The sequence below is a fragment of the Thermobia domestica genome, chromosome 13 (assembly GCF_964235325.1).
Source record: "Thermobia domestica chromosome 13, izTheDome1.hap1.1, whole genome shotgun sequence".
In the NCBI taxonomy this organism is placed as follows: domain Eukaryota; kingdom Metazoa; phylum Arthropoda; class Insecta; order Zygentoma; family Lepismatidae; genus Thermobia; species Thermobia domestica.
The window spans coordinates 63922256-63938896 of record NC_137466.1 but is presented as its reverse complement, the minus strand read 5'-3'; the positions used below and the strand labels follow the sequence as shown (position 1 = coordinate 63938896).

Below are 16641 nucleotides of genomic sequence, written 5' to 3'. Positions count from 1 at the left end.
CTCTCTCTCTCTCTCTCTCTCTATATATATATATATATATATATATATATATCAACAGATGAGGAATATTGTTATTTTATAACTAGATTTTAGACTTTTAGGGCTTCATTACCCACGTTTAACTCAAACAATAAAATAAAATACTTGGTTATCACCAGCTGGGTGGTTTGGATGACGTTTTGATCGAGCGTGTGGGTGACATCACTTATTGCCTACGTCTATATGGCAATAACTTTCTACCGTGATCGCGTAAAGTTAAAAAAAATAATAAAAAAAATAAAATGTCTATTTCTTGTTATGTTAAATGAAGTGATACCGGTACTGCAATAAATACAAAATGTTTTCATAGTATATGAACATGTGCTTTAAAAAAAAAAAAGAAAAAAACTGTGTTTGCTTGCATCGATGATCCTGTATTTTATGTATTTACCTTGCACTGAATAGTGTTTCCTCTATATATAACTTCTCACTCAGACTTCAAAATTTGCAGACCGTACAGATATGTGAATGTGTTATAAGCATATATTTCGTGCCAAGAGCTGCGAAATTTTGTTTTTGACGTAATATCTGCTTTGGTCCAATACTTTCAAAGTGTCCTAGGTTAAGTAAGTTTTAACAGAAATTGGCACATTTTCAAGACTGCAGAGCAGATCAGTAGATCTATAGTTGACGTTAACAGGTGAAAATAGTCTTCATTCACCATGCTCGGGGAAGGTGTATATGCGCATTTGTGGGAAATCTTATCTGTATGAATTGAGAGATTTATACGGACTTCGAACTTTGATTCAGTGTTCATAGGTTCAAATCAGATTATAAATAAATAGAGTATTTCAATAAACATTGCTGTTTAGTGAACATTGTTTGATTACATAAATATCACAATGAAAATGGTTTGATTATATAAATATCATAAAATATTCCAAATATCACTTCTAAGAATCCTTTCCCGAGATTAGTCCGTTTCCTCCCACATTCTTCTTCCACAAATTCTCTCAATCGCATTCAGTGGCTTAAGCAAGACGAAGGTTTCGGAGTATAATCCCTCCCCTTTAAGCAAGATATTATAGAAAATTTAACATTTTATGCAAAGATATCTATACTCGTATTAAGATTAAGATTTAACTTGTAAATTATTCATTGCAGCTTTGAAAAATTCAAGATTGCAAATAAAACTCCAACTGACCAAAGCAGTATATATATTGTCAGTGTTTAAATGGGTGAACATTGAAGAATACTAGATAGTGTCGGCAACGCGACAGTCATCCAGCATCGTGACAACAATTGGGAGCTACTTAACAAGGGTGCCCACAGGCGGAGTGTAGGGTGCGCTCATGAGATTATTTGGGGGGAAATTTTTTCATTGAAAATGGTACAATCAAACTGAAGAATGGTAAATTTGAGGAGATGGATACTCGTGCTACCTAAATTAAACTAGTATCGGATTTCAATCAAGAAAACTAGCAACGACAATGGTGGAATTCAATGTGCTGATCGTACATCCCTCAGCTTGCCGGTTTGTCGTCTTGTGGCTCTTCGCAAAGCCTATCCCAATTCTTGTAAATTTTAAGTGAATAACTTGAAGATAATGAAGAATATCAAAAATTTAGAAAGTGAATTAGGTAGTATCTACAAAATGCTATTAAATAATCATAAAAGCTGTTTCCAAATATTTGTATAGACCAAAAATTTGGATACTAAGTTTATGACCATTGTTGAGCATCCATATTTATAAGCTATACGAAAGGTCTTGAAAACAATTATTAGCTCATGTAGTGGCATTTTGCAACTGTATCTCGCTCATTTTTGAGTTGTCCACGTTCTTGACTACATTAATTTTTTTTTTTTTTTTTAAGGTAAATTTAGCGAAGAGCCTAACACTTGGGACTTTGTACGAGCGATTTTTTTTTCCTTCCGAGTGTGTTTTTCGGAAATCAGAGAAATAGACAATTTTGTAGGAAAAAATCTACCCGTCCCGTTTTCTCAGAGTAAATCAAACTGATTACGTACGATAGGAAAGTACTATGAAGAATCGAAACATGCGTTACGTGGCCTACTCCCCGTAGCCACCATTTTCGTGACTCATATTAGAGGACAAAGTTTACTATTGTTGAGATATAATTTCAGCAAATGGCACTCTTCGTAGATATACGTTCTTGGAATCCAATATTACGCCTCTATCTCCACTCGTGTAACCTTGAAACTTAGATAAATAAGGTTGTATCCAAATGCCTTTTAAGATATTTATTCTAGAATTTACTGCACAAGATATTATCAAGATGTTACTTTGTCGCGTCACTTATTTCGCAATAATAAAATAAATTAACGTTTATCAGGAATATTGTATGTTGTTGAGCAAAATCTTTAAAAATAGTATATGAATGTAGAGAGTGAAAGGATTGTAACAAGCTCAGAAAGGCATCTTTTTGTTGAATTTAAGAAAATTACGTTGAATGTAAGAATTTATATATAGTTTATTAATACATTAATTTCTCAAGTACGCGCATTTCTTGTATTGATCATGTTTGTCAAATACAGTACAATCCATGTGTGTCGGGTAAAGAAAGGAATACTGTTGGCATTACGGAATCGATGCAGTTTATTCAGTGTCGGAATAAAGAAATTCGACATAGTTTTAGAACAAACATAGCTAAAAAATCTTACGAAAATAGATACGCATTAGATATTACTACGGCACTTAGATGAGCATGTGAATTAAATAAACTTTTCTTTCTTCCTTTTCTTCTAAAATAAGGAAGGTTCTTTCATGTCGTGATTGGATTAAAAGGTAAAGCGTAGCGAACATAAATACCTCCCATACTAAATCTCAATGTTTTGTTGTTCGCTGTAGTGAGAAATGCACTGCAATGGGTCTACGACGTTATCGTCATATGCCAGGCATCTCGTAATTTCACATTGACGTCGTTTTTCATATTCTCTTTTTAAAACATATTTTCTTAGAGCTTTACTGCTTCCAATTTATTTCAGTATCAGCTAGACGCAAGCCTCTTAATAATAATAATAATAATAAAATGGTAATGGCTTTCGTGGTAGCTGACCTGTCAAACTCAACGCTGCAATGAGTATTACTATGTAATCTTTCTTCCATCAGCAAGTTAAGGTTCTCTTTAAATTCTCATTCTATTGAAGAATGATATAATTTTCCACATTTAAGAACTTTAACTACTTAAAACGTTTTAAAGCTTTATTTTCGTTACCATAAGTTGAGCACTTTTAGTGAGAGAAAAAAAAAAAAAAAAGTTGATCGTTGTGTTTCCTGTGTTTTACATGTTACAATAGTTCTGATTCAAACAAATAACAGATTTGTATATAGTCCAGAAATTGGATGAAGTGGTTTATTCTGATTTCCTTCGTGGATTTTTTTTTTTTTTTTTTTTTTTTTGTGTGTGTGTGTGTGTGTATCAGATCCTATAAAATTGTAGAAACAACCTGTGACAAACATTTGGCATTTCAGCTAAACGATTAAAATGCAAGCTCTGACGCGATGTTGCCGAGTGCTAAGGGGGTGTGGCTATGGCTAAGCAGACGAACTACAGCGCGATCAGCTGTCAGAGGATAGACATGGATGTGTACAAAATAAACATGGCAATACCGCTGGACTCTCATTTGCTAGCAGCGTTTAAAGGGAACTTGGAGCGCCGCCTTCAAATGCTAAGATGTTTGTCACGCCGTTTAGATAATAAGGAACTGCATATAAAGAAATTTGCTATACTCCTTAATTCAGTAACTTAGAACTAAACTATAAATACCTAGGTATAATATTCTTTGAAAAATAGTAAGTCGTCAGGCATGAATGAGATAGATACTTGATTAAATTGTATGTAATTTTACAGCAAAATATGTGTCACTTAGCAAACTCTTCCTTTCTTACAAATGAGTTTTTCCAGTAAGTTAAATGTCACTAAAATAAAACCTCTACTTAAGAAGGAAAATTGCGCTCATGCTCAAAGCAGTTCCTTTAAGTGTTTCGAGTTAATGAAGCAAATCTTTGACCATTTCCTATCCAACAGAAAATATCACATATGAATATTAGAACAGAGTACTATGAGCTGTTCGTACATTTAGACTATTTATTGTTGCTCACAGCCAGATACAACTGCATATCATTTAGCATGCTAGCGACGTATTCACGCACCCATTGTTGTGTAAAGGGTTTATGATTTTCGGTCATTAAAAGTTGACGCAGAGGCATGCGTGTGGCCAGTGCAGCGTACAGCAGATATCGTCGAACCTTTTGACGAATAACGGTGCACACTCTTTACCGTGCTCCATCGTAGAGTGAACACCGTAGACTACGCTGTACGATTCATCACGGCTATGTATACAAAATGTTCCATCTCGTGGCGTGGTCACACTGCGCGGTCAACTGCCTAATCGTCATGACGCATGGTTCTCTTCTGTTCATTGCTTCCATACATGTTATCACCGACGACATGTCCAGTACACCGAAGGAAATTTTAAAAAGACAGAATCTTTAACAAGAGTTAATACTACTATAGTACTAGCAACATTGATCTTAGGTCATGGTTAATTTTCCTTCCTTTTTTTTCATAGCCTAGCAGTAAAACTCAGACAGAAGGGAAAGATGGGATTGTTTTGATTGAAAACTGACAGCATGCACTGCACGGAACCAAAGGCTAATTCAATAGCCTGTACGAATAGATAAGCCACATACGATAAAACAAAGATAGATATCGTTATTGCATCAGTACAGTATATCTGATACTGTTAACTTACAGCTAGACATTAAGGTCTTAAGTGTTTAACTGTCTTCTTCGTTATGCAAGGTGCGTCTGAAAAGTTCGGAGTATCGTCTCATAAAATAAATGAAACAAGAGTTACAAACAAAATGCCTTTACCGGCTTTCAAAGTAATTACCATTAGCTACAACGCAATTCTGACGTCGGTTGTAAAGCTGTCGGAAACTGTCAGCAAACGCTTCTTGTGGAATCGCTCGAAGCACCGTGGTCACGCATTGTTGGATATCCCCAACGCCTGCGAAGCGTAAGCCTTTCAGGTTTTTTTACCTTGCTGTTCTAGAGTAATCAAAACAAAGAGCAATACAGTGGGTGGTACGTACCTTTAGGTTTCGAAGAACCATCAACGTCCAACACATTTTGCCAACCTGTAGCTGCACAATACCTTGGTTATAAAATCCATCGGTCGTGGTATGCATGGCGCAGTGTCTCCTACTCAAGTTCCTAAAGGATCTCCCGAATCCTCCTTTCTACGTGTGGCCTGGCATTGTCGTGCAGGAATAACACTCTTGCGATTCACCAATGCTGGCTCCTTCTGCCGCAATACACGGTGCGCTCTTTGCAACTGCTGAGAGTAAAGGTCAGCAATGGTGAACTGACCAGGTGAAGGAGCTCTAATGCACCATTTGTTAATAATTCCACCATAGGGAGGGAACTATAGCCTTTCGTGGGTGCAGAAGTGGTCTTGAAGTGTGAGGAAGAGGTCACGTTACAACAACCAATGTTTGGTACTCTTGTAGGTCATAGACGACCCACTTTTCATTACTAGCGAGCAAGTGATCAAATATGGCTGTGGTCAGGTGCCGAGTGAGCAAGGACAAACAAGTGTCACTCGTTCCTTGTTGGCCGCCGACAATGTGTGGGATACCCACTTGCTTAACTTGTATGACTTCCCTATCCATGCAGGTACAGCCTGACTTTTTCAGCGGAAACATAGAACCTTTCTGCAAGATCATCAGAGGTTAGATCACTATCCTCCTTGATGGCTGCTTTCAGGACTTCGTCATCCAGCACATGTGGTCGTCCACTGCGAGATTCATCCGAAAAGCTTGAACTCCCAAACGGAATTTCTAGAAACAATAACTGGTGGTGCGTTCGTTCACGGCATTCTTCCCAAATGTCTGGCATATCGGCGACTTGATGCGGCAGCGGACAGGTCCACTTTAAAGTCATACAACAAACACGCGAACAAGCTGCTTTAGTACCTCCATTTCTCTTCGACACTGGACGAGCTATGACTGCTGTGTGTACGCAACGTGCCTGTATTGCGTAAGATTGGTCAGACTAACTCCTGATCGCTTGCAGGCACGCGCATCGTTTCGTTTCCTCTTTGTAAGCGCAGGATTAATGGCACGTCAAAAACGGCAGAAACTTTTTTGGTTACCTTGTCTTGTAAGTGTGTCTGTATTTTCGTAAAATCAGATGCTTTAAGATCAAAATATGTCTCGAGGAAGATAGTAACGTATTTTACCCTCGGAATCAATTATTCATATCGAATGTTCTGTATTTTATTTTATTTGCGGTGATTATGATGATGACTGTGAACTTTGTTATTGTTTATGGTAATATATGATTTTCTTCTACTTTCTAGGTCAAAGTGCATGTGAACGTACCTCATTTATCTTCCTTCGGAAAGAACTTCCAGTGAGACTTGCAAACATAATGAAGGAAATTCACTTACTCCCAGAACACTTGCTACGAATGCCATCTGTAGTAATGGTTAATAATTGGTACATCCAAAGCTTTAGGGAGATTCTTGAATTTGAAAATACTGATGTCAACGACTCAGTCTTGGACAGGTATGTTCTGCATTAAATATGCAAGTAGCATTTTAAATGTGTTTAATTCAATCGATTAGACCATTTGTTCTTGAAATTCTCTAATGGTTGATGTGCACATCGAATTGTTGCTTCTAATAGCATCCTAAATTAAAAAAGGCTTTCGATTCAACATTATCTACATCAGTCATTTTCAACTGATTGCTCTGTGACGTCATAGTTTGCTGCTCCCCTTCTCAGTAAACCACACGGAGAAGGAAAGGATCATCAGGTACCTGATGTTGATAAAGTATAATGGTGACAGGCAAATAACGATATCGATAGCATAGTCGATTGTTTTGCAGATATACTATTCATAGATCCATGACTGCAAGTACACTGCCAATACTTGTGTGTTTCACTTTTTTACCTCATGCCACCTATCTTATTTGCTCCCATGTTTTTCACTGTTATTTCTCAGATTGTAAAAGCACTCTCTTACATCATCTATCGCCCAATTGAAAATGACTGCTCTACTACGTGATCAACTGAGAAACTTATGAATTCAGAAATAATGTTGCAACCATCGTAAGAGAAGTTATTGATAAAATATTAACTCTAGAATAGTAAAGTCATTCATCTTTTAGTTGACAGAAATTTCTCCACAGCTATTGTCGTGATCTGTCGTGGACATCGTTTCTCAGTATTTTAGTACATCGTGTTACTGTAGACTTCTTATAAGGATACTCTTCACATTAGTTTACAATAAAAGTTTACTTGTAACCTGCTTCAAACTTCTTTGAAAAAATATTGGTAATTTCTCTGCAAGAATGTAGTACATAGTTCTACATAATTTTAAATATAGAAGAAGAATATAGTGCATAAGTTTATTATAACAATATAGTACTTAATTTTAGATAATTTTGATTTCATGTTTAGATTCTTCTTATGAACAAGTCCGTATCTCAATAATTATCCTACCCTACCAAAATAATTTAATCATGAAATCAAAATTATGTAAAGTTTCATGTAGAAGTTTAATAGAAATGACAGTAAAATATACTTGTAATTATTTTGGTTAGGTTAGTTTGAGCAAATTCTTTTAATGCAGCAACATTCTTAATATAGAGAGTAGTATATAGTTCAGATTTGATTAGTACTTTCACAATAGGACAAATTAATGTTGATATTCGATATTGATTATGTAAATAAGAAGCTAAGACTGCGTATAATTGTGTACTTTTTTTTCACGTATATTGTTATTAGCAGTGTTTTTAAAAGTATAAAATCAATAAGAATCTTATTGCTTTAAGAACGTAAATACCAATTTTTTTAATCATGAAAAATTACTTTCTAAATTACATATTCTATGTGAAGAAGAATTCTGCGACAAAACACTCAATTAAAAGAAGAACCTCACTTGTCCGTAGTAAAATTAGTTAAAATGGTTCCTCGAAAATTAAGTATCATGATGCATTCCATTTCACTGTGTTGTATTTATTGATTGTATGCGTATTTGCATCAGTGAAATTTTCAAACCAATTCCCTAGAGAGGTGGGCAAAAAAGAGAATATTTAAGCAATATTAATGTATAGTCTTAAAATTTTTGAGTGTTAAACTCTAAGCTCCGAGGGAAAAAGAAAGTAATTCGGGCTATTCCCTGAAAATTTGTTCAGCTCTGGTTTCTGTAGGAATGCTTCAAATTAAAAAGATCATTTGGTCTTTGAAGAAGGAAATGCGGTCCCAACTTCAGAAATGTTACATTGTAATGTTCTGATTATGAGAACTGAACATTTTAAAACAAGCAAGGTAGTTGAAATTTATTTGAAATATTAGAACGATAAAGCGGATTCGCAAGAAATAAAAGCATTGTACAGTATGTAGTATTTGTCTATTTTAACGTAATAGTAGTGTGACTGAGGTCCCCCCCCCCCTTCGTTTTTCATGTACTCGTTTATTCCGTCCGATTTATGCTTTTTTTCCCTCTTATTTCTTTAGGTTTTGCGAAGCTTTAGTGAAAATTCGTAACAGGCACTTAAATGTTGTACAGACGATGGCTCAAGGCGTTCTGGAGCTCAAGGAGTCATACGAAGTGGACCAACAAACCGAAAACAGTATCCAGTATTTTTTGGATCGATTTTACATGTCTAGGATAAGCATACGAATGCTCATCAATCAGCACAGTTAGTATTCATGTATAGTAGGTATCTTTTAATCTGTTTTTTTCTGTCAGGTGGTAACTATGCTTTCTTAGTTTTATTGTAATTAAAATAGTGGAATTATTTTTGCATTAAATTTAATTCGTGCAGGTTATATAAAAAAGAAAATTGGTAAACCGGAATTTAAACTCTTTCGTTTCTGTATTTTATTTTAAGCAAATAAAAAGCGAAATTAGGTATGGAAGCACTTGAAGGTATTTGGAACTGTTATTCAAGGTTCGTGTGGATGGAGCAATAATATGTAAGGTCTTAGAAAGCCCCTATAATTTATATTTAATATCTTGGAAGTCCGTTTATTTTCCACTAAAATAAATATGAAAAAAAAATCATAATGGAAAATGAAAGATTTCGTACACTCTTATGCTTGTTGATAAATGGTGGTTAATTTCATTTTTGTATGACCAAATTTACCATCAGATTGCTTTCTTTATAGAAGTCGGGTGTTTGGTTCTCATATAATTATGTATAGTGGTAGTAGATGAACTGTAAACTTAGTTCTTTTCTAGCACTAGGAATCTGTTGTCAGGTAAGTGTATTTTATTTTATTCTCGTCTCAGTCTAAATTCAGTAGATTCTCTGTAGTCTCTCTAATTCACCTCGCACTGCTGTGGCGTATCCAGTAATCGAGGTTTAAAATGTCACTTCAGGTTAAGAAACACTTCTTTTCACTACATAGGCTAGTTCAATTACCCCATTAGTGTTATTGTTATTAGCATTATTAAATATTCTGCCGGTGGTGGGAATTTTTAACACACTTCTTACGTTACCGTCTGGAAATGTATCTCCGACGTTTCTTATTGTTCAGCTTTCACCTTTAACACCTTAATTCCCAATATTTTCTTCTATTTTTCAAATCATCATCATTGATCAGATGTGTTCTTCTTCCTACTCCTCGCGTTCTTTCATTCTTTCCTATTACTACCTATAACTGGTTTTCACTCACCCTTTCAGTACAAGTTTCCATAGAACAAGAATATCAAGAAAGGATATCTAGAAGTGTTTTTTACACAATCGGTTCAGTATCCTAAGAACAGGTTTCATCTACGTCAACTCTCTATTCAAACCGAAAGTTGTTCAAATTAACAATTTGCTATTGCTGTTCCAACATTTATCGCCATAGAAAACATTGTTACAAACGATTCAGCGTCTCGGGATAACACTTATGAAAGCCGGAAGTGGTTCAAATTTATTATTACTTTTGGTTTCAGTACTTATTTCTATAGAATAAAAATACTAAAAAAGAATCAAAAAGCTTTTTTTTCTTCAGTGGAGGGGAGGTTCCAAGGGTAACAACATATTTTAACATATCATGACTGTCCACAACACACTACAAAAACTGGAAGTGGTTCCAATTTACTATTACTTCCGGTTTCAATACTGATTTCCATAGAGCAAAAACCATTAGAGAAATCGAGAGGTTTTTTGCAATCGATTCAGGATCTAAAGAATACGTTCCATTCTTTCGTTAACCCTTTATTTAAACCAGAAATTCAAGAGGTAGAAATCAACTGTTTCCAGTTTCAGCATCAGTCTCCATAGAACAAAGATGGTAGTAGACGACAAAAAGCTCTTTTTTTTTTTTTTCTCCAATCTATTCAGCATCTCAAGGGAACATATTGTCATCACTCGCAAGTCTACCAAAACCGAAAGTGGTTGCAGTTGACTAATTAGGTTTTAATACTTTTTTCATGAAGCACAAACGGTACGAGGTACCGAAAAGTTTTTTTTTTTTTATTTATCTTATTTTATTTTTTTAAACATACTCAGCGACCCAAGAATGAGTTTGTCAATTTTTATCTCTGTTTTCAAATCAAAAGTGGTAAAAATTTCCCCATTTCCAATTACAACACTGATCGCATTTAGTATCACAAGAATGTGTTTCATCTCTGATATTCCTCTATTGCAACCGAAAGTGATAAGACATTAATTATAGCTCTTACAGTTTCAATATTAACGTCCATAGAGCAAAAGCAGTAAGAGATGGCGAGTAATGACTTTTTGATATGGATTTAACGTCCGAGGAACAGGTTCTATCTTTGATCTTAATCCTCTATTCAGGTGGTTATAGATGTACTCTTTCAAGTTTAAGTATTGAATTCACATAATTTGGAAGTCTACTGTAGGTTTACACTGTGAAACGAAACTCACTTCTTTTGGTTTTCACTTCATGGTACAATGCCACACGTTACTGTTTTTCACTCCATAGTACGATTATCACCTATCACTCTTTTTTTTATTTAAAAAAACTCGTAGTGCAATTACTACATATCATTACTAATTTTTACTCTATAATACAATTACCACATATCAGTACTGAATTGTTTGTTTTCTAGTAGACCATCATCCTATAATACGGCACAACCTGATTTGATGTTTACCAGATTATTGAGTCTACTGTGTTTCTACATTAAAGTTGTAATGTTGTTATAATATTAGTTTTTAAAAGAGACGTTAACAGTCTCTGTAACAATGATTGAATGCGACTTTATTTTGTAGTTTTTATTAGTAATCAAGGTGGCTTCAATAAAAATTACTCATTGAATGTATGGAACATATTGTAATAATTAATTAACTACCTAAATGTTCCTTCCTTCCAACATACATATTTATTTCCAATGTTTCAAATGGGTCACTCGGGCAGTATTTGTCAGGGCCACACAGATTTAAATAGTTTTTTAATGCTGTTTTTACATTGTTCTTGTCTCTCAACAGTGGTAAAAGAATTAATGTTGCTCAGTATATTTTATTGATATTAGTTCGTGTACCTGCTCTAGTAGACGTAAATTGCTTTATTTATTAGCTATGTAACAATTATTATATGTATATTTAACGTTAGTGTACTAACTTAATTACTAAAAATCTGTTATTGTATGTTTTCATGGATTCTTTGATTGGCAGTTAATTAGGTATAGTGAGGTACCTGTTTCAGATTTCACTGGAAAAGATCCCTAAAAACATAAAAATAACAGGTTTTTAATAGTTAGTACATTAACTTTAGATGTGCACACATTAATTGTTACGCAGCTAATAAATAGAGGAATTTACATACAGGTAGACCAACTACTAATGTCGATTAATATAAATATTTTGCCCAATATTCGTTCATTTGCCATTGTTAAGACACAAGAATAATGTGAAAACTATATATATATATATTGAAATATTGGATATAGATTATAGATTGAAAGGAACATTTATTAGTTGAGTAGTTAATTAATTATTCAATAGAAATATTTCGTCGCGTGGGCTGTTGCTATATATATATGTGAGAGATGTATGTGTTCGTTAGTAAAATATAATATCCTTCAAATTCATACTTAAACCAACGTTAAAAATTATATTGAATTGAAATTTTTCCTATAATTTTAATTGCTTGTAAAATTGATCTTATTTTCAACTTTAATTAGGCCTATCTTTTCATTTATTTTTTTAAAAGCAGTTTGAGAGATTTTTTCCTCTCATGTTAACCTTTTTTAATGATTCTCTCAATTATCAAGATTTCTGAATATTCGAATTACATCATTAATCCGGATAATTGAAATTTCATTGTATTATATGTCAGAACCAAGATTATTATAGTAGGAGCTATGTTGAAATATCTGAAGCTTGAAGATGAACAAATTTTGCAATATCATGTTTTAAAATATAATCTTCCCTTCAGTAAAGATCGAGAGAATACTAATTAAATGGTAACTGTATAAAACCTGTTCCACCTACCATCCTAGTTTGAATTATGTTTTATTGTATGCATTTCCACATGCAAAATAACATGTCCCACCTTGATATTGCGTAGAGATATAGGACATCATACTTAAACTACATTTCAGATATGAAGAAAAGGTGAAATTTGCGGTTAATCTAAGTAAATATCAATTCGAAAAATATGTGAAGCATGGAGATATCAACAAAACCTGTTTTGCATTTATTTCCACAAATTTACAAAAACGTTCGTAGTAATTCAAATAATATAGTCAGTCTTGACCAAAGTTTGATGTGGAAATAATGCAGACTTGTTCTAGTAAGTTAATGCAAAACAAAAAATGTTTTATATTTAAGTTTTTAAAAATGAGAATATGGATGGTTACAAGCCATAACCTATGTATAGGTGTATTTGTTGTATATTAATGGTACAATTTTCGTATTTCTTTGATGTAAAGTATGTTAAAGCACATTAATAACTTAGTTAGATGTGAAATATAAATTCAAAGCACTATGGTTATAAGGAAGTGTATATACTTGAAAGATATTTACAGCATTGGTATTTTGATAATAGTAGAAGAAAAAGTATTAAAATGTTTGTTTCTTTTTTCCAGCGCTATTATTTGGCAGTGAATTAAATGGACATAGCCGACACATAGGATGTATAGATCCTCATTGTAACTTAGTAGCTGTGGTAAAAGATGCATTCGAGAATGCTCGATTTCTCTGTGATCAGTATTACCTTGCATCACCCGATCTTATTGTGAAAGAGCATAATGGTAAGATGATTTCAGGTAATATTCAGGTAAACTTATCTTTTACATACGTTTGCGTGTGCTATTCCAGTGTACTAGCAGCGAATGAAGGTTTGCTTTGAAGTATATATATATATATATATATATATATATATATATATATATATATATATATATATATATATATATATATATATATATATATATATATACTATGCTTGTATGTGCATACTGATATTAACTATCTGCAAACACTGCCATTTTCTGGTGAGGCTTTTTGTATCAGCATGAACGCTATGATCTTTCAGCTAAAGCATTTTTGCTGTGCCTTCTTATATTGGTTAATGGTTCTTAGCACCTACTATTTCCTTCTGTATTCCAAAGCACTTTTGGAAGAAGTGAATTAATTCCTTTTCATTTTACGAAAGCTGTATAAAAATTAATGGTTTAAAAAATACATGAATTTCTTAATAGTTCGAAAAAGTATACATACGTATATATACTCAAAACAGTTGTAAGTTGTCAAATTTAAAACAAACAGTGCCCATAACGCTATATAATAGTATGAAGATAGTACAGAATAACCTTTTGTATATTGTCTTCCCCACGAGATAATCACTGTATATTTTCTACTTTTATAAAGAGAAACATTACAGTAACAGCCTCCAAGTTGTTTCCAATTTACTCGTTTGAATATTGCCTCGTACTTTTCTACAAGTATTAGTACACTAGTGTTATCTTCCTTCTGTCTTATCAGCTGTGTGTGCTTATTTGGCATCATCAGAGTTGTATCTAAGGAAAAGATTGGGGGATTGGATCCAATATATTTGCGTCTGTAATCTAATATATTTCGTTTGAGACACCTCTCTATCAACAGACGTCTAACAATTAAATATGAAGTAAAGGAAGTGACAATCTGTGATAAGAGAATCAATTTTAGAACGTTTTAAATTTATCGATATTTTAATATTTAAAAGATGAATACTAACATATTTCACCATTTCAAAAATGCCATATTCAGTACTTTTTTTTTTTTTTTTTTTTTAAATCTTTTGCGACCCAATATTTTGCATTTAATCTTCGCAAGCTGTTAATTTATCAATTATCTGAAGATCATTGCCTGTCTGTACGTCATTCTCTTAAGACAATCTTGATACAAGCTTATATTTGTGATATTTATAATTATTTAAATTTACGTAAAATTTCACGGTTATAAAATAGTTCAGACGTAAAAACTTTTACGCCTTTTTATCTGTATCCAGGCCCGCAACCAGCCACAGAGATTTGGTGGGGGAGCATGAATATGTTAGTGGGGCCCAAGTCATCAAAAATTATCTTACAAATATCTAAATTGTGTTTTTTGAATTAATAATAGAATTTTGTATAGAGGGCTGGAGGGGCCACGAAAAGTTTAGGGAGGCAGGCCCCTGTATCCCCCTTCTAATTGCGAGCCTGTCTGTATCCTCAGCGGAATGAAAAACAGAACATCTTTTAGGAAAAGCAAGTGCGACTCTATATATAATGTATGGAAACTCGAAAACAGACCAAATGAGTAGGAACAGAATGAAAAGTGTGTATTACAGAGGACCGCGTACAATATGTCCAAAATTTTTGTTGCAGCGATTGTGAGGAACTGTGTCGAAATGCTATTTGTTGCCCATATTTTGAATTTAAGTCAGTGAATTTAAATGACAACTGAATCGAATCATGAGTAGTTTTTTTTTTTAATTAAATAATTAATTAATTGCTAACTTTCTTAAAATATTGTGTAGTCCTTTAGGTATGAATTAACATAACCATTTAAAAATCCCTTACCTTTGTCAAACTATATTTATTTCTAATTCTACGAGTAATAATTTCATCTGAACGTACTAACACGGGTTTAAGTAGATGGTTGCAAAGAGCACAATGATTAAAAATCAGTAATTACATTATTTTGTCAGGAGTAGGTATACATGCAATTTTTGGTTGTACAACAGTGTGATTTGTTGCTTGAATACCAGTGGTATCTGATATTAATTGCAGTTGCATGTGTGAACTCGATCGTGTGACCCTCATAAATCAAACAACCAAACTAAAGCAAACCTAAAAGTTGCTTGTCAACATCAGACTTGAAGCTACGGAATGTGTTCGAATGTGTATAAATATCGTTTATTGAATTGTAAGAAACAATCATAGTGTTAATAAATTACGTATTTGAATGATTTGTCTCTTCATTAGAAAATAGAACGTAATAACAAATACAGTTTTTTCACTTACTTCTATGTATTTGTTTTTAGAACTGGATCGTGGATTACCCATCCAAATTGTGTATGTACCGTCACATCTATACCACATGCTGTTTGAGTTATTTAAGAACTCAATGAGAGCAGTGATGGAGTTCCATGGATCTGCGTCAGAAGACTACCCGCCTATAGAAGTCACTCTAGTAAGGGGCCAAGAAGATATTTCTATTAAGGTATTTGATACTTTGAATCTCAAGGAGATTTTATTACATTAATTATTATTACAAGTATTCAGTCATGTAAGAAATAACCGTAAGCAGGTTTCCTGTTATACATTGCATCCTAGTATGACTAGAGGACTCGTGGATCATTCACTATTTGCCTTTTGTAATTAAGTAACATCCGTAGAATGATGTTAACTTTCTTTGGAAACTCTTTTATTTCTGTTTCCCTTTGCATTTATGGACTTTTCTCAAGAAAATTTCTTGAAGTTCCATCACCTGTAATTCCTTTACTCTTTCTGTGGAGGGGGCGCGGTGGCTCAGTGGTAGAGCGTTCACCTCCGGTGCTTGGGGTCCCTGGTTCGATCCCAGCTCGTGCCGTATGGACTTTGTGGTGGACAAGCACCGTGCTCGTGGGTTTTGTCGGGGTTCTCTCGTTTCCTCCCATTTTCTTCATTCCACCATTCCACTCATCTTTCATCACCACTGTCTCCTTTAGTCCACCAGCATAACCGTGGGACGTAAAACTTTCAAGATTTCATGGCATTTCTTTCTGTGGATTAGGAATTAATCCTGGTCCATGTTAATTTCTTAGTAGACAAACGCCAAATATCTCACACGTTTTTCTTAAACGTAGTACAGCAATTAACCTACAATATACCACTATATTTAACAAGGTGAAAAAATTTTGAAAGTTATTCTTGCTTACTTCTTCAGTTACCAGTGAAAGAATATAATATAAATTCAACCGTCAGAAATATTCTGTAATATAGACAGTGGGTCACCCAAGTCCAACAGTTGTGGTACATTCAGTGATGACGCCAGCGTTTATTTCTTGGGCGGGCAGACGGAGAGGCAAAGGCATCTTTGGTGAGCAACTATTTTTTATATACCGAAAATTATAGTTTTATATCACTTGGCCTACATTACAGTACAACATATCTGTCTCCAAACTATACCACTAAGGGGTCTCTTGCCTCCTTGCTCCCT

General features: G+C 34.0%; 1 protein-coding gene across 4 annotated transcripts in view; it reads left to right on the top strand.

The window, feature by feature from the left end:
• The window catches only part of Pdk (pyruvate dehydrogenase kinase), a 171877-nt gene that overhangs the window by 137971 nt on the left and 17265 nt on the right, over positions 1-16641 (top strand). For 2 of the 4 annotated variants that reach the window (XM_081735821.1, XM_081735822.1), the window contains exons 2-5: positions 6367-6574; positions 8531-8715; positions 13065-13244; positions 15485-15663. In XM_081735821.1, the coding sequence (XP_081591947.1) occupies positions 6367-6574; positions 8531-8715; positions 13065-13244; positions 15485-15663 (752 nt within the window). The remainder of the gene's footprint in view (positions 1-6366; positions 6575-8530; positions 8716-13064; positions 13245-15484; positions 15664-16641) is intronic. The other 2 variants (XM_081735823.1, XM_081735824.1) reach the window with 1 other exon arrangement.